At 41.4% G+C, this 27,451-nt stretch overlaps 1 protein-coding gene across 3 annotated transcripts in view; it reads left to right on the plus strand.

Moving 5' to 3' along the window:
• The window catches only part of FAM13C (family with sequence similarity 13 member C), a 76,867-nt gene that overhangs the window by 11,809 nt on the left and 37,607 nt on the right, over positions 1-27,451 (plus strand). For 2 of the 3 annotated variants that reach the window (XM_078390950.1, XM_072995125.2), the window contains exons 2-5: positions 867-923; positions 2,854-3,034; positions 10,186-10,307; positions 11,726-11,789. In XM_078390950.1, coding sequence (XP_078247076.1) covers positions 867-923; positions 2,854-3,034; positions 10,186-10,307; positions 11,726-11,789 — 424 coding nt within the window. The remainder of the gene's footprint in view (positions 1-866; positions 924-2,853; positions 3,035-10,185; positions 10,308-11,725; positions 11,790-27,451) is intronic. The other variant, XM_078390951.1, reaches the window with a different exon arrangement.

Here is a 27,451-nt window from a genome sequence, read left to right on the forward strand (position 1 = left end):
TTTTTTACAGTGCACATTGCTTCTTGGTTACATGATTCCTAGCTTGAGTGGAGGAAACCTTTACATCACATTGTGACGTAGTCAATTGCTCAAAGAGCCACTGGCTTCAGACTGTCTACCTGTCTAGTTATTTCTGAATACAGTAGTAATGCTGAAGAAGAGGGCCAGTCCTATTTTATAAAGGATTCAATTTGGTTTGGACACCTTTGAGATATTTTCAGTGCATATTGCTCATTCACCTTGCCGAAGCTCAGCCCTACTACTGCTCCAAGTGCTACTGTTGTATTAAGAGATCAACCCCCCTCCCCACATTATTCCCTTCCATAGGGATTTTGTTTTGGCCATGGTTGTCTGGCTGGCAGTTAGGAGAGGCTAATAGGATGATTTGTGGCTGATCTCCTGTCTCCCTGACCATTTAACCAATATATTCCACAGAACTAGGGGTTTTTGTATAACACAGAGTTGAAGTAACATTCCATTAAGCAAACCTCTAGAGAGCCATACCTTTGAGTGTTGACATAGGCTGGTTGTGGACCTGGTAGGTGGGGTCTCATCCCAAATTTTCAAAAGATGTCCTCCTTGCCCACTCTAATCATAAGCCACTGTGACTTTCCTGCTGCCTTCCTCTGAGTAAATAGTGCCAGAACTTGAAGAAGCTGTCTTTGTAATTTGGAGGGAACAAAGGGAAATTTTTTATTTTTGGTCTTTATTGACACATATGCATTTGTTTATGTAGACTTTATTTAAGGCATATGAAAATAAACTTCTGTACTTATCCAACACTTCAGAATGAGCTTTTTAGCTGCCCTAAAGATAAAATATGCGACCAGCAGGAAATCAATAATGATTTTGTATCCATTTTCAAGGTGTGGCGAGGATACAGAGTCTGTACATGAAGACCAAACGGCCAATTCCATTCACAGGTATCTTGCTATTGCATTTTACAAAATAAAAATATATCAAGGAAATCTCTCTCCTTTTTCTTCTTCTTTTAAAGTGAAGTTTTAAAAGAATTGAATTCTCAAAATCCGTTAAATGGTTGTAAATTACTAGTAGAGAGCGATTCTTTAACTGATTAAGTATTTGAGGGCAGGGTATAGCTTGTGCCTTTTAGAGACCATGGGTGGAAATTTTACCATGCTTTAGTGACCCTGGGCCCCCCATGCAATATTTTTTGCAAGCACTAGAAGGTGCATGGGGACATTTTAAAAGTTTAAAAGACCATATCTGAAAGTTAAACCCATTTTTTCAGTCAATAAAACTCTGCTGTTGTGACTTTTACAAAAATAAAAACCAAAAATATGCACACTAGCCCCCTTAATCAAACTTTTGCTCCTTTAGTTCTGCCCCCTTTGGAAAACGGCTCTCCGGATGCCATCAGATCTGGCATCTGCCTTGCTGAGGTTGCCTTTTGGTACCCTAATCCATCTCAGCCCATTGAATTCTTTGTGGGAAACAGTAAAGCTCAGACCTGGGAAACTGAAGGGATACTAAAAATTTTAGGTGAAGTTTGAATTTCATTAATTAAAAAAGGAGGAGGAGCTGGTGGGGTGCAAAAAATGGAAGTGACTTTATCTTGGAAGTAAATGGATACTGCATGGAGGAGGATGAGAGAAACAATGCATAACCACTGGATATTTTATCTAGAAATACGGTGGCAGTTAATCTTTCTTAATTAGCTCTCTGTTTAAGGCCCTAAGAAGGAAAATCTGGGGCCTGGATGTTACCTGTCAGTAGTTATCACTGGGAGAGTAGATTGAGCAGACACTTACGTACTCCACTGTTGTGAGATGCACAACTTGGAAGTACAGTAATAGGTTGCAATACAATTCATTGATCATAAGGCATTCCTTTAGGTGGTAATGACTTTCAAATGCTGCTCCTCTTTTATCTCAGAGAAAAAAAGCCCCAGAACATTCCTTTTCCTTGCTAGAAGAAGGGAGATTCAGCTTGCTGTGGGGTTGCTAACTCAGCCCTTCAGCTGATCTCCATGTTGTTTCCCACAGAAATCCAAGTTATGCAGTACATGTGGCTTCTTCACACAGGGCACCTGCAGATAGTGCTAGTGATATAGTTGTATGGATTTCACAGGCTGTAGTCTTGCGAACGATAGCACATAGTTGTCATGGAGAAAGTCACAGATGCAACGCCTGCTACTAGGCCTTGTAGCCAGAAGAACAAGGTAACAGGTTTCCCATCTGGCCTGCAAAGATTCTCATTTATGTTCCCCCCCCCCCCCTTCTGGAACTAGAAAAATTCACCATTTCATGCTGGAAGAGAAGAGAAGAGTCTTCCCTCAGTTCTGAATGCAAAACAGAGATAAGAACCTGGATTCCTAGTGTAGAAACAAACAGACAAATACCCAGGCATTATTTAATCCTGGAATGGAAACTCAGTTCTTATCTGCAGTAACAGGCAGTGAGAGTGATGCGCTCAGTCCCAGGATTACAGAAAGACCACCTTTAGCAGGGAGCAACTTTTCTATAGTGCTAGGAGAAGACTCCAATCAGCTATCAGAGATTGGGGATTACCTGATCTAGTCCCTAGACAATACTGGGTGAACTGAACCTGTGGTGTGATGTGCAACAAGGAAGCTTCCTAAACTGAACATATCTGATATATCGTCTGTTTAATAAAACACATTCTTAGCTTACAGTGCATTTCAGTAGCTTTAAAAATATTATCTGTGCACACAGTTCTCTCACAAAATGTTAATTAAGGAGAAGCAAAACTTTTGCTAAATCTGAAAACTAATAATGACCATAATGGTTGAAGCTTCATATTTTTGCTCATTTTTTCTGGGGACTTAAATTCTTCACAGTGCCTTTAAATGTTGCTTTTATTTCCTTCTAGAGATGAAAACAAAGAAAACTACCCAGACAAAGCTATAGTCTTAGAGGAAAACCAGGCAGTGTTCCAAGACACACAAACACCCTGTGATGGCATATTAAGGGTTGGAATGGGGAACTTAAAATCCCGAAAGCCCACATCTATTTCAAAAACAGAAAATGGGAAAAACCGTGAAGAAAGTCAGGTAATAATGAGTTCTCATCTTTTGTACTGTAATGTTGTGCTGCAGTTCAACAGAGGGAAATGCAACTTTTAAATGCAAAGCAGTAGCACTGCTAATATTGTGGCAGTGTGCTTCCATTTTTGATGAGGGTCATATACAAAACCATCTGGGTCATCAGCCACATTCCATCAGGAACATAGTTTGGGAAAGGTTCTCTTTCATGACTACTCCCAAGATCCATGGCCAGCATGGCTTTGTAATTATAGCCTGAGATGCTGCTAAAATGGTATATTCTTACAGATATATAATACTCAAATTGTCATAATTTTATGGAGTCATTTACTCACAGCTGAGTTTTCTTTTGTACATCTTCATTTTAGCTCTCTTTGTTTCTTTTCCTTTTGGTGCTCGTGATACTGATGGATTCATGTTCAGGCTTCAAAGGTGTGTGTTTTCTTCATAGTTGCAGGAATAAATGTTTCATGGCTATTCCTCCTGCATGCTGAGGAAGCGTTCTCCATCTTGTGATAAACCTCCCATAGCTTCCAAGATTCTGGGTATATAACAACATGGGGCATTGGCAATTTGCAAAGGAAGCTCAAGACACCTTTAAAGTGAGGGGGGGACACCAGGGAAATAAAATGGGGTGATTGGGGTTCAAAGTAGGCTGTTTTTCAGAGATCCTCCCCTAAAGATGGAACATTTCATGTACTTTCTTTGTGATTGGTTGTTAGAAGGCAACACAGGCCTAATTTGCAAGTCTGATGGTTGAGGACCACTCAAAGCCTGTTGTGGGAAGTAAAATGGGTTAATTGTAGGGAATACAAATTTCTGTTAACATTTACGTTGACCCTTAGATAACAAAGGATATATGTTCCACCGCTAATTTCTAGTTGTGATGTGATGGGTTGAATATACTACAGAGTGTTTAGAGGAATGCTATAATCTATGACTCTATAAACTAACCATGTCTGTACCACAACTGAATGCTCATTCTGCTGTAAAAGAAATCAGAGAACATAGCAAGTTATCCCAAACAGGCTGGCATCTGTCTAGAATATTTAACTTTGACATATTTGCTTTCCATTGGAAATTAGTTTCCTTGATGGCAAATATTCAACTAGGACATCCTTCAAGTGCCAAATGAAGTGGTGAAGTCTGCAAAGGGTTCTGTGCCGCATCAACAGTTCTGCAAACACAGCTTTTGTTCTGCGTCAGGAGTGGAGAATGTATGGCCTTCCAGAATGTTGATGCACAGTTCCCATCATGTCTCAATACTGATTATTCTGGCTAGGGCTGATGATGTGCATCCAGTGCTATTTGCATGCTCTGATTTTCTGGGACCAGAAAAAAAAGTACAGAATTTGGCACAGGGACCAGAACATAGCTTCTTCAGAAATTGTTTCATTTCATTTCATTTATTTATTTAAAACAATCTTCATTTTTGAAACAACCTCAGATTCTTATAACTGTGAAACGACTTGTGGAAATGTGTGAGCAATGACTGCTCAAATCTTTGAAAGTAGTGAGATGACTGAAACGTTGCCCAGCATTTGAGGGTAGAACTTCAGTACTTCTTGCAATCCTGAGCTCTTCTACATTCTTAGTCAGATCAAGATAAATCACATAGAGCAGAATTCGCAGCAGGAGAAATTACAGCAATTGGTTGTTCTACATAATTTAAGCAGGTTGCAGAATTTTTTGTTTTCTTGGTATGTTATTTAGATTGCTTAGAATATGGATTCTATGTTGCCCCCTTTGGCACTGTTCTGCCTATTACAATTTAAAGATATTAATCCTACGTATTAAGGCCTAAGTACAACTGCGAGTGCCAACTAGAGTAAACTGACCGAACCTGTTACTGAATGGTGAGTCAATGGTTATGTAAATTCCATTGATTAAATAGGTTTAATCTGTTTGGAACCACCAGAATTCATGTATTCATTATAATGAAGAAGAAGAACTGTGGCACTTGGAGTCGGGGTGGTTAGGAAAATGAGAGACTGGAACTGTAAATAGCAAGTTACTTTTAATCAGTCCCTTTTTGTAGTAACTGAGGTACAACTATTTTTCTTTATTCATTGAAACTACAGTAGTGTCCCACTTGACGATTACCTCATTAGATGAGGAAATCGCTTAATGACTAGTATTTTGCAATCACTATAGCGATCGCAAAACGATGTTTGTATGGGGTTTTTTCGTTTAACGACAATCAAAACAGCTGATCGTTGGGTTTTCAAAATGGCCACCCGCTGTGCAAAATGGCTCCCCGCTGTGTTTTAGGACGGATTCCTCGCTATACAGGCACCGGAAAATGGCTGCCTTATGGAGGATCTTCACTGGACGCTAAGGTATTTTTCCCATTGGAACTTCATTGAACCGGTTTTCAATACATTTCAACGGGTTTTTTACTTTCGCTTGACGACTATTTCGTTATGCAGCGATTTTGCTGGAACGGATTATCCTCGTCAAACGAGGCACCACTGTATTTTGCCTGAAGAGAAAGGTCTTGCCTGCTTGTGGAAGGGCAGTTTCAAAGACTAGGAGCAGCAACAGAGAAGACCTTCTCCCATGTCTCAATCAAACATATCTGTGAGGGTGGAAGGCCTCTCCTGATGATCTTAACAACCAGTCAGGCTCATTAAGGGAGACATGGTCCTTGAGTTAGGTTGGGTCCAAGCCCTTTAGGGCATTATAGGTAAGAACCACCACTTTGAATTCTGCCCTGAAATATATTGGCAGCCAGTGGAACTGCTGTTACAGAAGGGATGTGTGATCTCTGTGTCCAGTCCCACTTAGCAATCTGTCTGCTGTGTTTTCAAGCTGTTGAAGTTTCCTTACACTTTCCATAGGCAGCCCCACACTTTAGAATGTGTTACAGTAATCCATCTGGGATGTAGCTAAAGCATGTGTTAATGTGGCCATATCAGACCTCTCTAGGAGCTCAGTTTTATGCTTGATTGCAATGTAATGAGAAATCATTCCTTCTGTAGTTGTAAGTGTTCTTAGTTATACTGGGATGGCCTCATTACTTAGTTGCATTTTGTATTATAGGTTGGAGCATTCTGATTTTTAACAAAATCATAAGTAAAAGGGGAACTTGAATCATTTAAGGAGGTCTTCAATAACAAAACAGTACAGTAGTTTCTTTTTTAAAGATTGCAGTTATGACACTAACAAACTACTTTTGAAGGATTTGGAGCTATGACTGTAACCAATTATTTTTTAAAAAAGAATATTCTAGTCTCTGGTTAGACTACAAAATGTGTTTTCTGTCTTCTTGTCTTCTATCACACATATTTTCATATGAATAGCCATGAATATGGATTGTAAAATGATTCATTCTTAAATGGTATAGATATGTACTTCTAAAATGGTATGAGCCTCTCTTCTTTAAAACACAGAGCAAAAAGAATTTGTTAATTTTTGGACTAATTTTCAGGTTGGGACCCTGAGAAAATAAATGGATGATAATATAGATAAAAATCAAGAGGGGCCAAAAACTTCTATTTGGAATTCCACTGTTTGATTTAAACTCAATAGCTGTGAAAAAATAAATAAACCTAAACCTCCAGTGCTTCAACATTGTGGATGTGTTTCTTAACCACATCAGGCTTAGAGAATTAAGTATTCTTACAAAAATTTGAAACTCTAAAAAGTTCCTACACAATCCTCCTGAGTTATTTTCCATAATCAGGGTAGGAACATTCATGGAAATATGCAATGCACAAGGCCTTCCTCGTGACCCTGGAACTCTGGTTGAGCTGCAGTTTTGCTCATTAACTAAGCCATCTTATTGATTAATCATATTGATTAACACTTTTAGCCTGAGAAATAAAAGTCCAATTGTGTCCTCTTTATTTCAAGGGCATACTATTATGCTCTCCCGGCAATACAGAGTTGATCTTTTTTAGTGGTTACTTGTCCTGGGTGAAGATTTTAAAATCCTGTTAGTTTGACATGATTGAGAGCTAAGAAAAAAAAACCGTAGATTTTTATGTGCTCATGATTTACTTCTGTTCAGTTCAATGAACAGAGCAGTTAAGTGCTCAGGAGCTTAGACTGGTCTATCAGCTTGTTCTGCGAAACATCTCAGATGCTGATGACAGCAGTTGTCACTGCCTGCGTAGAACCAGTTACCTGGCCTGCAATATATTCACATGAGTGAAGAGCTGGTGGACTAGTCTGGGTATCTGTCCCTCCTTAAAAGATGTTCCCAAAATATTGAGGATCATCCTTTTGAATTCACACTGCCTGGCCTTATATCCAGTCAGAAATCAAAGATGACAATATGTATTCCTGTCCAAACAACTTGGGAGAGCCATTTCTTTGGGGAATATATTGGTTGTGGAGCCTCTAGCAGGCTGGCTTTTGACCCTCCATGGTACAAATGAGGCTGATGGGGGCAGATGCATAGAAAGCAAAAAGATGAAGCCATACTATTAAAAATCTGGTCTCTAATCAAGCAAGATCGAAATCCAGGGTGAATCCAGTGATTGACCTGAGAACTCCTGGTCCCTTCCTAACTCCTGTACCCTTGTCCAAATATATTTTGGTCTATAGATACCCAAAACTCATTCATTTTGGTGTGTGCACTTCTGTAAGATCCACAAAGTGACACTACAAATTAAATGTTGATTAACAAGTAAATAACATGGCATGAAATGTTGTCTGACAACTGACATGAGGTGTATGAGCTGTCTCACTTTAGGCTAGATGGGGGAGATGTTATCCTCTCCCCTTTTTAATAAAAAGAATTATGCACGGAAGAAAAATGGGATATCGGAGGAAGGTGTGCCTTGAACTCCTTGTATTTATGACATCTGGTTTTGTAGACAGACAATGCTTTGCCTATAGGAGTGGGCAATTATATGAGCCCTTACCTGCGATGGTTACAGCTCAGCTCAAGTGAGAATTTATCCTTAGTGCCAAGTGAGCTTGAGTGTGGATTAATCCTTAGCATCAAGCTAGAGGTGTTCGTCTGTTGATTACTTATCTTGAATTGGATGTAGATAATTATATAAGCATTAATGCAGCGAATATAAAATGTGCAGCTTCTCATGTTTGAGGCGTGGAATTCAAATACAGAGATAGAGTCCTGTGGTCCGCCCCTTCCTGTTTTTCTTCGTTCAAATGTCCTGCGTCTTCCTTGATTGCCTCTTTTTCCTAACATAGGAAAGGGAGAAGAGATCAATGGGTTGAGGGTGGTACGTCAATAGACCATCTCTTGTTTTTATTACTACCCTGTGATGCCCTAGCCTGTTTTGCCTGCCATGCCACTTCCTAAATGCCAAGTAAGTCAGCCAATGCTGTATAAATGTTAAGTCAGCTGATGCTGTACAGGTGGTTTATGACAAGATTAAGCAATAACTGAAACAGGCCAACCAGTGCCCAAGATTTTAAAAAATAGGAACAAATATAAACACTGAAAACTATAACATTAAAATGCAATTTATTTAAATGTAGTTTAAAAACACATTGATAAATACAAGGGATAGCAATCATTTATCCATAGCTCCTTTTTGAGCAGCCAGCCAATTGTCAAAAAGCTCACCTAAATTAAAAGGTCTTTTTTTGCTAGCAAGTGTACAGCAGCAAAGTGCATACAATAATGGCAGGGAGAACTGTGACTTGCCTCATCTTTCTGTGCAGTTACTGCAATTCAGAAAATCATTGATGGAGACTTTGGTGTTCCAAATGTGTTGGTGTCCTTGGAGTGCCTTGGAAAGCAAATGGATTTTTTTTTCTCAGCTGGAAGCTTTATGATAGCATGCAGGCTCCCCACTCCATCCCTTCAAGACAGCTTCTCTATGACCAAACTTCCTTTGCAAGTGAACAGGTGAATAGAAATGATGGGTGGCTTTCTTGAGTGTGCTCAGACTGCTCTGAAATGATTTTCTTCCTGATGCAGAGTAGCAAATGGTGCTCCTTTCCCCTGCCCATACAGGTCTTCAAGGCACATAATATTCAAAGCTAGCTCAGTTCATTTGGCAGATAAAGTAGAAAATTCCACACAAGCACCTCTTCCCACGAATGGGAAGTTTTTTAAATCAAATAATTGACAATTAGCTGCCCTTTTGGCATACCCCAAATCTGCTGCTTGGTGAGCTTACTGCTTATATAGGGCACACTCTAGCACATCCCCTGAGGTGTTTGCAACATGCTCGTTTTAAAGGAGGTGAATCGGTGTGGCAAGGGGTCCTTGAGGAAATAAATGTGTTGGCAAGCAATGCTCTCATTGTGGAATTCAGCCCCACTGTTGTGCTTCTGAACATCCACTGCAAACTGGAAAAGTTGCTCTAAAACAAGGGGACAAAAATGCATGCTTTTGATATTTGTGTGTGTGTGGTTTCCCAATTAATTTGAGCCATCAGCTGCAAATACCTCTTTAAATGGATAAATAGTCTAATTATCCTAACATTTTAACTTGTCTTTAATTTTATCTATTTTACATATGTCCATAATTTTAAATAGTACAACACTCTGATTATGAATAAAGAAAGAATGAATTGAGTATATTGTGCTGCCTTTAAAAGAGTATTCCTGGTTTGCAGCTGAAATTTGGAGGCATGGTTTTCAGGGGCCTGGGGGCCACATGTCCCCCCCCCTTGCCATGTGGTGTAGGCTTTCTGTGACAGAAGCTGAATAATTTTGGATAAATTATCTCGTTATTTTTTTTCATATCCATGACTGAAATCTTATTGCTCAGTGTATTAACTTGCAGATAGAGTAGGCTCAATAAATTAGCAGGGGTTTGGTGAGTTAATTCCTCCATAAGTTTCATTGATTCAGTGGGCCTGCTCTAGTTGTGACTTAGCACTCTAAATAAGAAGATTTCAGTCAGAATCTGAAAACATTTTACATCTGGGAACAGCTATAGTGCTGACATGGAAGGTAAGCATGCAATGGATTGGTTGGTTGGTTTTTGCTCCTGCTCTGTGCAATCCTTACATCAGGTTGTTTCCATTGCACTGAAGCAAAATGCAGTGGACAGCCTTCACTTTTCCCTCTCGGGCCCTCTCCTCCCCTCCCTCTCCAGATCAGCTGTGATTACACGCTTACTTTTTTTTTTTGTCCTTCCCAAAATAGCCACTTGACATCCATCTGTCCACTGTTTACTTGAGTGTTTTATATTTCTCGATATATTATTCCTTTATTTTTATTTTTTACAGGAGATGGGAAATGCATTGCCATGGCTTTCAGACTGTCAGAGGAAAACAGGGACACCAGCTAATGAGTACACAGAGAACGTGGCATTCAGATACCAGGAAACAGTCATCAAGTTTCAACCCAGGTATTCTCTTTTGAGTAAACAAATCTTTCACTTCAGTTTACATGTAAAGTGAGGCTAACTGATTCATGTTCCCCCCCTTCCTGGCTTGCTCAATTTGATCCACCAAGCCAAGTGTAGAATGACACTCATTTTTAGTGTCCCTTTGACTACCTCACAAAACCTTCTCCTATTCTTGGGGGAAGGGGAGCTCAGCTGAGGCATAAAAATAGGGATTTGGGGGGCCAGCTTTTTGAAAGGCTTTAATTTAATATGTTGGTGAATCACATGTTACACTGTTTAAAAACAGAGCTGAGTGTACTCTTTGTGTGTTCAAAGAAAATGAAGGGCTTGAGTTGGTCGGGGGGGGAGATGAAAATTCTTTGCCCCCAGGTAACTACATCTCTGAATTAAGACATACTGCATTTGATGACTTTTTAAAAGTTTGTGATTATCAATTTATCTAATAAGAGGAACTAGTGGATATTATTTCTGTAGGCATCCTTCAGTCTCGAAACACTATGGTAACGTGCTCTGAATAGAGGTCTTGGAACAGTGTCTAATGTGGTTGAGAAGGCCAATTTGAGAGTGACAATCCCTTCCACACTGGAGACAAATACAATCTATCCCTTATTCAGCTCCTTGATTTTGCTGGTTTTGGGACTGCCTGTTTGCCTCGGCCTGCTGAACAAGTGTCTCTTCAAATTGGGAGAGGCCATGCTGCACCGCCTGCCTCCAGGCCGAATGCTCAGATGTCAAGGTTTCCCATCCATTGAGATCCATTCCTAGGGCCTTCAGATCTCACTTGCAGATATTATGAACTTCTGGGATAAAATGCTTTGCAGGCTGTGCATTTTGCTCAGAAAAACATATTGAGCAACTGGTGGTGGTGAAGTATCTCAGTTGTTTGTTATTAATATTAGTTACTTTTGACCCAGCAGAAAAACTTCTCATGCTTTTTTCAATAACAGTCCTGCATTACTGCTACCTTGTTTAAATTGTAAGAATTGCCTCAAAAGTGGGTTGAATCAAAATGAAAAATGTTGTGGCCTGCTAGGAAACAAACCAGGAATGGTAGCATTCACATAATTAGCAATTGCATTATTTTTTAAAAAAAACCCTGGTAAATTTGAGGAACAAGGGTTTCAATCTGGGCAGTAAAAAAAGCATCACATTTAAAAGCCTTTATGTAAATACATGATAGTGATTCAGATAATGAGATTATTTCCCCTTTAAACATTGTTCTGATCCCATACCACTCTGGTTGAATCCCCTGCTGTCTAATCTGTGTTTTTAATGAATTATTCAAAGTACCTGAAATGATTCATTTTAATTAATCAAGAATGGGATTTTATCACAGAAGTAACTTTCTGGCTTACTGGAATTAAAGACTCTTGGAAAGTAGAATGACACTCCCCTTGTTTCCCATGTTCATTTTGCAGGGTAGATCAGAGTGCATTCATTTCACCAAAAGATGCTACTGAAAATTTACATGACTTCCCTGAGGTAAGTCTGACGAAAAACCTTATAAAGTCTGATACAGAGCACTGTTGTCAATGCTGTTCATTTAAACAGGTGAGAGACACAAGATGCCAGTTGTGACGTGCTATCATGGATAGCGATTCTCTCTTGGATCTCTTGCAGCTACTGTGAGCATAGTATCAAGTTATGCCTATGTAGCTAAGCAATAGGATTTTGCCCCCTATCAAATTAGTCCTGGTTGGGCTTCATTTTGTTGTGCAAAAATAATGCGTCACATACATCATACATTATGACTACAGTATATGCCTTATGATATGCATGCAAATCAAGAAATTATTGCAGTGTGCTTGCAGTTCTTTCTTTTTTGGCACTGTTTTGAAAAAAAGAGGAAAAGCCATTGAAAATTGAAGGATTTTTATGTTTAGACAATTTTAAGAACTGCAGGAAAAAAACGGAATTTTTGTTAAGGTGAGAGGAGGATGTGAAAATGTTATGTACTGATAACTGCAAAGGGTGCAAGAACGAAAGAAGTGACGCTAGAACAAAAGAGTCAACCAGCATTTAGGATGAGCAAAGAAACAGGTAGAATCAAGATGTGTTGTTGAAGAGTAAAACAGATTTTTCTACGGTGGTAAGTTTGCCCATTAAATTGCCTGGAAGCTCAGTCAGTTAGGTTTCTAGCTGGAGAGTCAGAAGCAGTCTTCCATTTCCCACTATGCCTCCTGGAAGAAGAGCCAGTCTGTGTAGTCAAGGGCAAGCTGCACAGTCTTTGGAGTACTGATCAGAAGAAGGGAGTGGTGAACCACTTCTGAATATTCTATAGCTAGAAAATCCTGGAAAAGTCAGAATTGAATTAATGGTGTATAATTTTTAAGTTTAACTATTATGAACAGCTTTAAAACAAGTAGAGATTATTATCTCTATTTATTATAAAAACAAAAGTAAAATCCCATTATTAGTTCCAACTGGAGTAGATACATTGAATCAAAGTGACAGTGGTAAGTCAGTCCTGCAAGTGAGTTCCACTTATTCAGTGATTCTACTCCACCTGGGACTAGAAATAGTATTTCATCCCAAAAAGTTTCTTTTGAGATATTAAAGTCTAATAAATAATTAGTGTAGTAGTCTGGGAGGTGTTAACTAGGTTAGAATGAGTACAATTCATGGAAACTGAATTAATCAAGGTGCTCTTCCTACAGATTGAATTTAACTAGAGTACTGCCCCAAAAGCTGCAAACAAGAAGGGGTAAAGCTATGCAAACAGGTTTGCAGTTTTGCCCTCTGCAAGGCCATATCTGCAAATTTTAAGGGCTGCAAATTAGCAATTTGTGGGAGCTAAGATTTGTAAATGACTTCTTTCTGTACCTAGTGCCAGGAGTTTTTGTACTTCTGTACCTATCTTGTTCTGACAGTGCTTCTCTTTGCATAGTATTGCTGTATAAGCATATAAATGAAATGAGGAATCACATATGAAATATAGGTCACAGTAGTGCTTTTTGCAAAGAATTAGGTCTGCTGCCATAGTGATGCCAAGACAGGTCTGCTTATGAGTGAGATTCTGATATACATTAAGAGAATCTTCTGTTCTTACCCTTTAAGAGCCTTCTGTTGCAATTAAAGCTACTGCTGAATCCTTTCCTGCTTAGGTCATTCTTTATTTGGATCAGCCATTCTTTTTAGGCTGTTGTTTACAGCTCAAATCCAGAAATGTTATAGTCTAAATAAGTCTGCCAGACAGGAGAAGCATGTGGAACAGCTCAGACTGGAGACAAAGTGTAGCTCATTAAGCTGCTTGCTGTAAATCTAAGTTTTGCAGGCCTAACGTACGAACAAATTGGAATGAAATGCTGTGTGGAATTTGACTAGGCAAGCTTTAGCAAGACATTAAGGACTGGTATGTCAATCAGTAGGTTAGACGAGATGGAGTAATGACAGTGGCCTAGTGAATCCGGAGTTCACGGGGACAAAGTGAAAGCAGGTTCTAGTTAGCAAGGACAGTGGTGTCATCCTGGGGTGGTATGGCCTTCAACTGGCAATTAAGACCATTTAGCCTGAGAAAATATCCGCTTCTGGTGGAGGCAGAAGGTACAAGAGCTGGGGTGTTGGAATGAATCAGTGCAGCTTCCAGCATATTTTGATTCTTCCTGAGTGTGTAGGTGTGAGGACTGCCACGATAGGCATCTGAACAAAACTTTAGCACTGCAACACTGGTTAAGAATAGTGGGTTTTAACAACTGGAATATACAGGACACTGGTAGCGGGATAGGAAACCTTACTGAATTACATAGAGTGGTGCCCCACTTAACGATTATCCCGCTCCACGATGAATCCGCTTAACTATGAGGTTTTTGCGATCGCTTTTGCGATCGCAAAACGATGTTTCAATGGGGATAATCCACTTGACAACGATTGGTTCCCTGCTTCGGAAACCGATTTTCTGCTAAACGGTGATCTAAAAACAGCTGATCGGCAGCTCTCAAAATGGCTCCCTGCTGTGCAAAATGGCTCCCCGCTGTGTTAAGGATGGATTCCTTGCTATACAGGCACAAGAAAATGGCCTCCCTATGGAGGATCTTCACTGGACGGTGAGGTATTTCGTCCATTGGAACTCATTGAACGGTTTTCAGTGCATTTCAATGGGCTTTTTACTTTCGCTTGACGACAATTTCGTTCTACAGCGATTTTGCTGGAACAGATTATCGTTGTGTATGCCTACGGAGTTAAGTATATCTCTTATAGCCTGGATGGGTGATCCAATAACTTAGCAAAGCATCATCTTTACCTGTTCAAGCCAATTTCAAGATCAGAAGAAAGGAGTCATCAAGTCTGCTTCCCTTTTCTGTTACTTTTGCATGTGTTCACTCACGTCTATTTTGTTCCTTTTCACATTAGTCTGTCAGCTTTTGGAAATGATCACAAAATTTTGCATTTAAGCAAGTATTTTAGATGGCATTCCTGAAGTCTATTCTTTCAAAAATCTGCATTCCGAAATGCATCATCATCATTGTCGTTGTCGTTGTCGTTGTTGTTGTTGTTGTCGTTGTTGTTGTTGTTGTTGTTGTTGTTGTTGTTATGTGCAGAATCTGATGGATAACAATTAGTTGTGATCTGGATATTCATTTTGGGGTGTGTGGATCAGTACCAATTCATACTGGAAATTCATAAACAGTTGATTTGTCAGTTTTCTCTGTCTTTAGGCCCACAAAGAGGTAAGAAATAGATGCAGGTTCAATTCTGAAATGTTTCCATAAATTCTTTGGGACACAATAATCAGTTTCTGGATGTCTTGCTGAACACATGTCTTGCTGAGCACCCACCAGGGGTTCATGCAGTGTACAGTGTCTTTCTTCCTTGTCAACTACTGACTTATGGGAATTTCTCTAGAAAAGATGACAAAATAACTATGACCATTATGCCATTCCTGAAATATAGGGATGTCTGTATAGCTGGATTAGCAGTGGCTTGTAACAGAACACGAGACAGTGCTATGTCACTGCACACACAAAGGAACAGTAACTGAAAACCGCAGTGGTTCTCTTCCCCACCCTTCCTTCTTATCAGCTGTTGACAGTTTCCTTGTTTATTATGTTCAGAAGCCATAGCAATTTCATTCCAGATAAACAGAACTAGGCAAACTTGTGTCATCTTTGATCTTCTCCCCAGTGGCACTTCTGAATCCTACCGTCTTCCTTTGATTTTTTTTTTCTTTGAAAGGATGCTGGAGGTTTTAATGAAGTGTAGGGGAAGAGTGTCAGAAACACCTTCTTGGGTAATAGTTATTGTTGCATGCATTGGACTTACTAAAACCTTATAATTCATCCTAACATCACAATGTTCTTCAAAAGATGCCCATAGTGAGGATCTGTATGATGGGCCAAGTCTGAGCAAACGGGGTGGACTTGGGTTCAAATACTAGCTCCTTTGTGAGGCTACAGGGTAGTCTTATATCACTCCCCCTTGTTTTGAGGTGTATACAGTGGTGCCTCGCATAGCGAGGTTAATCCGTTCCGGATTAACCTTCGCTATAGCGAAACATCGCTAAACGGAATAAAAAAAGCCATAGAAACGCATTGAACTTTGTTCAATGCGTTCCTATGGCTTGAAAACTCACCGTTAAGCGATGTTTCTTCATAGCGCCGCCATTTTCGCGCCCTCGGTAAGCGAGGGCAGGGCGCGAAAATGCGGCGATGACCTTCCGGCGGCCAATTTTGGAACCACCGATCAGCTGTTCTCCCCGGCTTCGTTGTGCGAAAATCGCTAAGCGAATCGCTTAGCGATCATCGCACAGCGAAAAAACCCAATAGGGGCCATCGCTGAGCGAATGCTCCAGCGATGGCCCAGAGTGCCTCGTTAAGCGATTTCATCGCTCAGCGAGGCACTCGTTAAGCGAGGCACCACTGTATATAAACCAGGCATATTAACAGTATACCTAATGGATATCTTGTCAGGAAGAATATGATGTACTTTGCTCTGAGCATTGTGGACAGAGTATTGCATGGATCAGTATCCTGCATGAAGCCCCAACCCTAGTTGAGTCCATAGATGGGTGTCTCCTCCGCTTTGGCCCGGACGCCTATCTGGTTATTCTCCAGATCCAACACCATCAGGAGCAACTACAGTTCAACGTTGCACGTATGCCCTGTTTTCCACTCATTCTGGGGCTTTCCTGGCTCCGAACACATAACCCACTAGTAGACTGGGCACAAGGGGAGTTGTGCTTCAGGGATCCGTGTCTGCACCTGGTTCCACCGGCCACCTTGACTGCAGCAGGATCAACAGACAGTCCAATGATACCTTCGGAATACAGGGACTTGCTGATGTTTTCGAAGAAAAGGGGGCTGACCAGCTACTCCCACATCGACCTTATGATTGTGCCATCAATTTGGTGCCTGGAGCACCCCTCCCTGTGGTACGGATCTACCCTATGTCCGAACCAGAACTTGCGGCCTAGTGGGACTTTCTTGACAAAAACCTGAGACACGGATTTATCCACTCGTCCACGTCACCCCTGTCTGCACCCGTTATCTTTGTTTTTTTTTTTTTAAGGCAGAGAGCTCCAACTCTGCAATGATTACGGGGCCTTGAATAAAATAACCATTCGGGATCACTACCCTCTGCCATTGATCGGTGATCTCCTGGATCACCTTAAGGGGGCACAGATCTATACCAAGTTGGACCTCTGTGGTGCCTATAATTTGGTGAGAATCCGTGCAGGCAATGAATGGAAGATGGCTTTTGGGACTTGTTATGGCCAGCATGAATACCTGGTCATGCCTTTCGGCCTGACCAACGCTATGACTGTATTCCAGCATTTCATGAACATAATCTTTAGAGACCTGCTTGATCGCTTTGTGATCATCTATTTGGATGACAATTTGATTTACTCATGTGACCCCGCTTGGCACACAGAACACGTTCGTCAGGTCTTCCAACAACTACGAGATCACTGACTCTATGGCAAGCTGGAGAAGTGTGAGTTCAACCTGCAGGAAGTCGAGTTCCTAGGCCACATTGTGTCACCCCAAGGGATCCAGATGGACCCAAAGAAAATAGAATCGGTTCTGACCTGGCAGAAGCCCCGGAACCGTAAGAATGTGCAGCAGTGTATTCACGAAGGCTTTCACAGCCGGGATCTAATGGTTGTTGTGGGTTTTTTGGGCTTCTTGGCCATGTTCTGAAGGTGGTTCTTCCTAACGTTTCGCCAGTCTCTGTGGCCGGCATCTTCAGAGGACAGCAAACTGTGCTCTGGGTAAGGCTTGAGAGTGGAGTATTTATGGCTGTGAGAAGGCTTGTTTGTGAGAAGGCTATTGTCTTATCAGGAGATGGTTAACCAGTATGTTTTGTTGTGGCTGTATTGTTTTGATAAGGAGGGGAGATTATCTGTCCCTGTGGTTGATGGGTGTCATTAGCTGGTCTTTTGTGTGTAGTAATCCCCTGACCTTGTGGCTGGGTGGAGTTCGTTGACCTTTTGCACTCTGTGTTTTTGAGAGCTGGGAGCCAGGTTTTGTGAGTTTCAGACTTTCCTCGTTCCGGTTGAAGTTTTGTTGATGCTTGTGGATTTCAATGGCTTCCCTGTCCATATGCATTTTTAGGGCTTTGGGAACAATAACAAAATCCTGTTGCTTAGCAAGTAAATTGCACTAGAGCAGCTGAATCAGTTGGAGGGACTTGGTAAATCAACTCCTCCACGAGTTTCATTGATTCAAATGGGCCTATTCTGTGATTTCCTTTAGCATAGTGTAGCAGTTAGAGGAAGCCCATTTGAATCAATGGAACATACAGAGGTGCTGACTCACCAAATCCTCACTGATTCAACGGGCCTAATCTAGTTGCTACTTTGCATGCTAAGCAACAGGATTTTGGCCAATAAATGTAACTAATTACTTTTTTAAAATGGCTTCACAAGCTGTGAGGGATAATGGGAGTTGTAGTCTAGTCATATATATGGGTTGCATATTCCTCATCCTTAGGTTAGAGTCAGCTGAGTAAAAGTGGAACCATATGCCTCATCCAATCATGTGTTAGTACCACATATAAGTGAGCTCAGTGGTTTGTTAGGTGCTGTCAAGTTGGAGCTCACTACAGTGATCCTAATAGGGCTTTCAAGGTAAATGAGCTACTTAAAGGAACAGTTTTACCAGTTCTTCCCCCAGGAAATTTCCATGGTGAAGCATAATTTGAACCCAGTTCTCCTGAGTACTTGTCCATCACTCTATCCACCACACCACATTGGGTACCTGATTATGAATTAGGTCAGTCTTTTAACTATTTTTAACTGTCTGCCAGCTTTGAACTCTATTCGCAAGTGAGAAAAATTTATACTCAAAATATCAAAGATTTAAAAATGGGGCAAACCCAGCAGAGCACAGAGAAAGGAGGTTGGGTAGAATAACTGAATCCGTTTAGATAGGTCACCGCACTACAACGTATCTTCATTACCATCAAGGTATATATCTTCACTTCTGCCATTCTCTCAAAAAATATGAAGGACTGCTTACTGGGAGGGCTGGCAAAGAATTTTCTAGTGCTTTTAGCAGACTTTTTGCAATCATGAAAGTTGTGGATATTTTAAAAGGCAGTTCTGTCCAAAATGGCCTATTTGTATGTACAGTGCTGCCTCGCTTAGTGATCGCTCCGTTGAGCGATGAAATCGCTTTGCAATGGACTTTTGGCCATCGCTGGAGCGATCGCTTAGCGATGTCCTCTGGCTAAAATTCGCTTTGCGATGATCGCGGGGGAGCGATCATGGCAAAGCAAATTTTTTTAAACAGCTGATCGGCGGTTCCAAAATGGCTGCCGCTGTTTTGCCTTGCTGTAGAGGCACCCCAAATGGAGGAATTTCGCTTTAAGGTAAGTTTTTAGCCCATAGGAGCGTATTAAGTGCCTATGGGCTTTTTAAAATCCCTTAGCGATTAAATCACTTAGCAGTGTTTTTTCCAGAATGGATTAACATTGCTAAGTGAGGCACCACTGTATCATGTAAAGTTAGGATGATTGTTGTGTTATTTAAGAATCTGAAACATTAAATGGGTTGTTGGAATCTTTCCTAACAATCCGCTGGTGCCAATCCTTCTGTGCTTGCTATGTCCATGTTTGTACTTTGCTCCTTAAAGGGAAAGGACGCTAGAAACTTTTTACATGAATTACAGAGGTATTGCAGGGAAAAAAGAGTGCTTTGTTTTGCTGTTGCTGGAGGTGAGGTATCAGACACATTTTTAAAATTCCTCTTTGAGATGTCTCATCATGTCAAGCCAGCCAAAAACTAACAGAATTTATCAAGTATTCTTTCCATTCCTAATAGCCGTGTTTTGATATCTGCTCTCTATTATTTGAGGAAGTTCTGGTCAAACAGCTTCTGCATAATGACCTGTTGATCAAATCCAGGAAGCAGCCTAGACTTAGAGATGCTCAAGAATATGGGTCCAGACAGTCAATTATACTGTCCTGCCTTGTGCTGTGGAAACAGAATCCTTTCCCACTGTTCCTATCCTTCAGGATATAGTTTTCTCCAATAGGTTTGGACATCTTTTGCCCTCATTCATTACATCTCCTATAGTTTTTAAAATCAATTTTTAAAGCACATGTTTATTTGCATGGAGGGTGTAATTTTATGTACACTTCCTTGGCAAACTGTGTTGAATTTAATAACTGTGAATGTTGGAACATTACCTGAACCTGTAAAATAAGATTATGTGTTAAAATATCAGTGAAAAGAAGGATGCCAATGCTCCATAGAACTTTCATGATTATCCTGTTTGTAGATCGAGGGCAGTGGTTCCCAATCTTGGGTAATCTAGGTATTCTTGGACTGCAAATTCCAGAAACCTTGACGAGCACAGCTGGGGCTGAAGGCTTCTGGGAATTGCAGTCTAAGAACACTCTGAGTTACCCAAGGTTGGGAACCACTGGTCTAGGTCAATGGTTCTGAATTTTGGGTCCCCAGATGTTTTTGGTTTAGAGACAAGGCATGGCTAGGACCCAGCTTGGCTTCCTTCTGGTTGCAATGTAAGATGAGGTCTCATTTGCTTCAAGGAAAAGAATTAGTATCATTTCCCCTATCCCTTATACGCATGGTTTCTGGCAAATATAGAAGAGATGGGAGGCATATTTTATTAATGTATGGAGCTGCAATCGTCTCAGTTGCAACCCTGTATTTTTAAGTGCTAAAGTCTTAAGCATACATATTTTTTTTGGAATAAATGTCCCTGGCTGCTATGAGCAATACTTTTGAACAAACATAGCAGAGGACTAGACTGTAAGAGCTGCACAGAAAGGAGAATTCAGCTGGGCATGGCCTTTCCTCCCACTCTGCTGTGATGAGGGGAAAAGTCACACCTGATAGACTTCTGCACAAGCTTTTAAAGGTCATTCCTCTTGGGATCAGGAAGCAATAGCCTTCTCAATGAGTCAGAGTAGAAGAAAGATATAGGATATGACATATATGGACTGACTTGATTGCATGTTTTTGTGGTTTTCGTGGTGCAGTGGTTAAACGGCTGTACTGCAGCCAAAACTGTGCCCATGACCTGGGGTTCAATCCCAGGTAGCCGGCTCAAGGTTGACTCAGCCTTCTATCCTTCCGAGGCTCTTAAAATGAGTACCCAGCTCGCTTGGGGGGGGGCAATGTGTAGCCTGCATAATTAACTTGTAAACCACACAGAGAGTGCTTGAAGTGCTATGGGGCGGTATATAAGCAGCACGCTTTGCTTTCGCTTTTTTCTCATAATACAAATATTGGGCTTCCTCCAGTAAAACTGGTTGGCTAGTGATTCAAAAACAGACAGAAGAAAGTACTGCTTCATACAACTAAACCTCGGAAATGCCAGTATTGAAGCTAAACCAAAAGAAGGGGGGATAGATGCTTGAAGGCTATCCCATGTTCTAGCTCGGCCACCAGCTGCCAGGCTCGAGGTAACCTGCTCAGCCACCCTTCCCCTCTGTCCTTGATGTCGTTAAATGCCAGATCTGCCCTAAATAAAGTCCAGCTTATTCAAACCTGATCTTGGATGAAGGGGCAGATCTGGCTTGTATTACTGAGACCTGGGCGGTGTAGCCCTCTCTCTAATTTGCCCACCCGGATATTCCATCCATCACCAAGGTAGACTGGAGGGTCAGGGAGGGGGAGTTGCCATTGTCTATAAAAGCACGTTAGAGGTTGTCAGTCCCTCTCCCTTGGCGATCCCAGGTCTAGAGGCCCTCCACGTGTTGGTAGGGACCAGGGATAGATTTGGAATAGTGCTGGTTTATCGTGGTCCCTGCAACACAGCACTCTCCTTTCTGGAGCTGGGGGGGGGGCTTCATCTTGGCAGTGATGTTGCGGTCCCCCAGGCTCCTTGTCCTGGGCGACCAACATCCACACTGAGATGGAAACCACTGGTCCGGCTCTTGAGCTCTTGGAAACCACGGCTTCCTTGGACATGTCTCAGTATGTCAACAGCCCCACCCATGTGGCGGGTCATATGCTAGACCTGGTGTTTTCAACAGGCAGGTTGAGAGTGATCTGAAGGTGACGGACCTTCTGTGGGATCCCTTGTCATGGTGGATCACCACCTGATAAAATACAGCACCTCAGTGGAACTCGTCCCCTTGCAGGGAGCCATTAAGATGGTCCACCTCCACAAGCTACTGGATCCAATTAGTTTCCAAGAGGCAATACAGGGGATACTGGCTGATGTGCACTTCAGGAGACCAATGCCCTCAATCCATTCCACTCTGGATTCAGGCTGCGTCATGGCATGGAGGTGGCACTGGTTGCCCTGCAAGATGACATTTTGAGGGAGACTGATGGGGCAAAATGGCCTTGCTGGTCCTCCTCGACCTATCAGCGGCCTTTGATACCGTTAACCACGATGTTCTCCTGGGGTGGCTCTCTGGGTTGGGGATTGGTGGTCTGGCCTTAGCCTGGCTCCAGCTCTTCCTCGAGGACCGTCCTCAGAGAGTACAGCTTGGTGAGATGATGTCCACCCCTTGGACCCTTAACGGTGGAGCCCCTCAGGGGTTGATCATGGCCCCAATGCTGTTTAATATCTATATGAGGTCCTTTGGGGAGGTCATCAGGAGCTTTGGAGCTTCTGTCACCACTTCTAGTCGCCTAGAGTGGTCGTAAGACCAGATGGGCGGGGTATTAAACAAACAAACAAACAAACAAACAAACAAACAAACAAACAAACAAACAAACAAATAAATAAATAAATAAATAAATATGCAGATGACACACAACTCTTTCTCTCTTTCCACCCTTCTGCAAAGTATGCTATCCCATCCCTTGAGCACTGCCTGGATGCAGTGCTGTGGTAGATGAGGGATAATGGACTGAGCCTGAGCCCAGGCAAGATGGAGACCCTGCGGGTGGGTGCCCTAGTGTTTGTGGATTGGGTGCCTCCCTCTCTTTTGGGGGGCTACTCTCTCTGCTAAGAATGAGGTTTGCAGCTTGGGTGTACTACTGGATCCAGCACTCTCAATGGAGCCTCAGATAGCATCTGTGGTCCATTCTCCCTACTTCCACCTAAGGCAGATTACCCAGCTGCAATCTACCTTGACATCGGGTCCCTCACAATGCTGGTTCATACACTGCTACAGTGATGCCTCGCAAGACAAATGTCTTGCGCAATGAAAAACTCACAAGACGAAAGCGTTTTGTGATTATTATTATTTTTTGGTCCTCGCAAGACAATTTTTTTCTATGGCTGTGCTTCGCAAGATGAAATTTTTGTAATACGAAATACCTCGGGGAACAAATTATTTTTTTGTCTTGCGAGGCATCACTGTATTCTCAAGAATAGACTACTGTAACACTGTCTACATGGGGCTGCCCATGAGGCTGTTATAGAAACTTGAGCAGATCTAGAGCACAGCAGCCAGATTATTGAGTGGTGTTAAGAAACATCAACACATTTCTCCCACCCTGGCCGCCCTGCACTGGTTACCTGACTGTTTCCGTGCCAGCTTCAAGGTGATGGTGTTAATTTATAAAGTTCTAAACAGTTTAAGACCTTGATACCTGACTGAACACCTCCTCCTGACGAGATCTGCTCATCCCATATGATCTTCCCAGGCCAGGCGGTTGACAGTTTTGACCCTGAGAGATGCCCAGAAAGAGAGAACCAGAAACTAAGCCATCTCAGTAGTCACTCCTCAGCTTTGGAACAACCACCTGCCCAAAATCCACCTGGCCACTTCACTGGGAATTTTTAATCGACTGTTAAAAACGTGGCTTTTCCGACAGGGCTTCCTGGACTTTACAACACCTTAATTACAACACCTAATTACAGTGAGTGGTCTCAACATTTATACTATCAGTCTTGCTGTCTTGCTCTATATTATTATTATCTCTTATTATTTAAATTTTTGGTTGTTTCAACTTTATTTTGATTTTATATTATTATGTTAATTGTTTGGAATTGTATATGTTTTATTTGTTTAATATGTAAACTGCCCAGAGTGGCCTAGTAGCTAAATGGGCGTTATAGAAGAGGAATGAATGAAAGAGTGAGTGAATGAATGAATGAATAAATAAATAATACAATGTTAAATTCAATGTCAATATGCTAATTAATGCTAGTTAATCATTTTTGTGAATATTTTAAAAAACTTTTATTATGTTAATTGTTAGGGATATACGTTAGCAACATATTCCTTCTACATTTTAAAAAATGTATTAAAATTACTATAATGGCTGTAAATGGGCAACTCAGAAATACAAAATTAAAGTGTCATGAAACAAAAACTCTTAAAATAATGACTTTTGAAATTGTAAAATTTTTGTACAAATTATGGATAATGAATCAATTTTAATAGTGGTGCCCTGCTTGATGACGATAATGCGTTCCAGCAAAATCGCTGTTAAGCGAAATCATCGTCAAGCGAAAAAAATCCTCATTGGAATGCATTGAAAACTGGTCAGTGCCTTCCAATGGGGGAAATACCTCATCGTCCAGCGAAGATTGCCCATAGAGAACCGCTGATCAGCTGTTAAAAATTGCTATAATGTGAAGCTGCCATCCAGAAAGCAGCCATTTTGAGAAGGGAGGGAAGCCATTTTGTGGAGCCAGAAAGCAGCCATTTTGAGAAGGGAGGGAACCCATTCTGCAGAACTGGAAAGCAGCCATTTTGAAAAGGGAGGGAAGCCATTTTGCGGAGCTGGAAAAAACAGGCTCCTAATCAATGTAAAGCGGATTTCTCCCATTGGAACCATTGTTTTGCGATTGCAATAGTGGTCACAAAAATGTCATCGTCAAGCGATTTCGACGTCATGCGGGGTAAGCATCTAGTGGGGCACCACTGTATTGATTCTGTGCTTTCACGTTCAAATAAAATTCACTGGTACAAAACATTGTTATGGCTACTCACCAGAGCTTGAAAATGGGATCAGTCAAATTCATGATAATAAGTCTATCACTGACTACTTTTGATCAGTAACTACTAGTAATGACTCTTGGGCTGGCTGGAATCTCTAGATTAAGTTTGCCATGGAATCCCCATTGTGGGAGGACAACCAATGGGAAGGGCCTGTTTGCTGTCACATTCTGTTCATAGGCTTCCTGGAGGAGTTTCCTTGGTTACTGTGAGAAACAAGATGGCAAGATTTGGTAGGCTTTAGATATGATCCAACAGAGCTCTTTTTTCATGTTCTTAGTGCTTTTCAGTATCAGACCTAAAATTTAATGGTCATATTAGATGAACTGACATTTTTTCAAAAGATTTTTTTTCTTCCGAATGTTTTCCCTTGCTTTCAAAAAGCACTTTATTAGTACTCTCAGATTAAGACAGCAGTGATAAAAGTAAGCTATAGTAAAAATGAGTTTTGGTTTATGTGTCTGAACTAGTCTGCATTCTTGATATTGGTTCCTTTGTTGTTTAGTCATGTCCGTCACTTCGTGACCCCATGGACCAGAGCACGCCAGGCCCTCCTGTCTTCCACTGCCTCCCGGTGTTTGGTCAGATTCATGTTCGTAGCTTCGATGACACTGTCCAACCATCTCATTCTCTGTCGTCCCCTTCTCCTCCTGCCTTCACCCTTTCCCAACATCAGGGTCTTTTCCAGGGAGTCTTCTCTTCTCGTGAGATTGCCGAAGTATTGGAGCCTTAGCTTCAGGATCTGTCCTTTCACTGAGCACTCAGGGTTGATTTCCTTCAGAATGGATAGGTTTGTTCTCCTTGCAGTCCAGGGGACTCTCAAGAGCCTCCTCCAACACCACAATTCAAAAGCATCAATTTTTCAGCGGTCAGCTTTCTTTATGATCCAGCTCTCACTTCCGTACCTCACTACAGGGAAAACCATAGCTTTGACTATTCGGACTTTTGTTGGCAAGGTGATGTCTCTGCTTTTTAAGATGCTATTGAGGTTTGTCATCGCTTTCCTCCCAAGAAGCAGGCATCTTCATAGAATTGGTCAATTTCAGCCTCTTCAGTGTTGGTGGTTGGTGCATAAACCTGGATGATTTTCATGTTGAAAGGCCTGCCTTGGATTTGTATTGAAATAATTCTATCATTGTTGACATTATATCCCAGTAGAGCTTTTCCCACTCTTTTGTTGACTATGAGGGCTACTCCATTTCATCTATGGGATTCTTGCCCAAAATAGTAGATATGATAATCATTTGAACTGAATTTGCCTTTTCCCGCCCACTTTAGTTCACTGAAGCCCAGGATGTCAATGTTTATTCTTACCATCTCCTGTTTGACTACATCCAGCTTCCCAAGGTTCATAGATCTTACATTCCAGATTGCTATGCAGTATTTTTCTTTGCAGCATCGAACTTTCCTTTCACTTCCAGGCACGTCCACAGCTGAGCATCCTGTCTGCTTTGGCCCAACCACTTCATTAGCTTTGGAGCTACTTGTCCTTATCCTCTGCTCTTCTTCAGTAGCATGTTCCTCAGTAGCATAAAAGAAGATGAGCCCCTTTCAACCTGAGGGACTCATCTTCTTTTAGCCTTTTGTTTCTGTTCATGGTTTTTTTTTTGTTTTTTTTTTTTTTTTTTGACAAAGATACTGGAGTGGCTTGCCAATGCCTGCTCCAGGTGGATCACGTTTAGTGAGTTTAGTTTAGAACTCTCCACTATGACCTATCCATCTTGGGTGTCCTTTCACAGCATAGTCCATAGCTTCTCTGAATTATTCAAGCCCTTTTGCCATGAGAAGGCAGCATTGGTTCCTTATCACATTTTAAAAATGCATTGAGCAGGAGGTTAGACTCAATGGCCTTATAAGATCCTTCTCAACTCAATTATTTTATGATTCTATAAAGATGGTATGTATGTATGTATGTATGTATGTATGTATGTATGTATGGATGGATGGATGGATGGATGGATGGATGGATGGATGGATGGATGGATGGATGGATGGATGGATGGATGGATGGATACTGAGAGAGATTTTTAATCCAATGCTGAAAATCTGCTGCCCTCCTACCTTCAGCAGATGGGAAAATATATACAGTATTTAAAGCTGATGTTTTTCCCCTTCATAAAAAGAGATTATATTACAGCATCAGCATTGCTAACAGCAACAACACTGGCCACACAGTGTTCATCACATACATCTGCCTGAGAGGCTTTGTACCATAGTTTGCTGGTGGTTAAATACAAAACAAATATGTATGAGTGAAATGATTCTAAATTAGTGTTTTTCCTCTTCAGAGAGGAGTTAATTGCTTTTGTCTGGGCAGCATTGAGAGATATATTTCAGATGTAAGTTGACAGCAGAGACTATCTTGTATTTAGGAGGTTCACCTGTGTCTTTCATTTTAGAATTATTTGGGTCAATGTCTCTTTTTTCTTTTTCTTTTCTTTTTGCTGTGGGGTACAATCCACCAAGTATGAGTGCAGGATCGGGGGGGGGGGGGTTGTTGTTGGAGAATGAAATGAAAGCAGCCTGTCATTTCTAGGATGGAAATATTCTGCAAATGCTATTCTGTGGATAGCGTCCTCACCATGTCACGTTTGGCTTTGGATAGTGTCTCCCAGAATCCTCCAGTTAAAATGGTCAAAGCTTTTTCAAGCTCTGGATCCATGCCTACTGCTGGCATGCAGCCTCTAGACACTGGCTCCCCAGTGAATGTGGCCCTTGGTCCTGAAAATATTTCCTACCTCTGCCTGAAAAGTTGAAGTTTTGTAGGTGAAAACAGGAAGTGTGCATTCAACAGTGTGCCTTGGCTATCAGAAATACATGAGATGTAGATG

The sequence above is a fragment of the Pogona vitticeps genome, chromosome 3, assembly GCF_051106095.1.
Source record: "Pogona vitticeps strain Pit_001003342236 chromosome 3, PviZW2.1, whole genome shotgun sequence".
Lineage (NCBI taxonomy): Eukaryota > Metazoa > Chordata > Lepidosauria > Squamata > Agamidae > Pogona > Pogona vitticeps.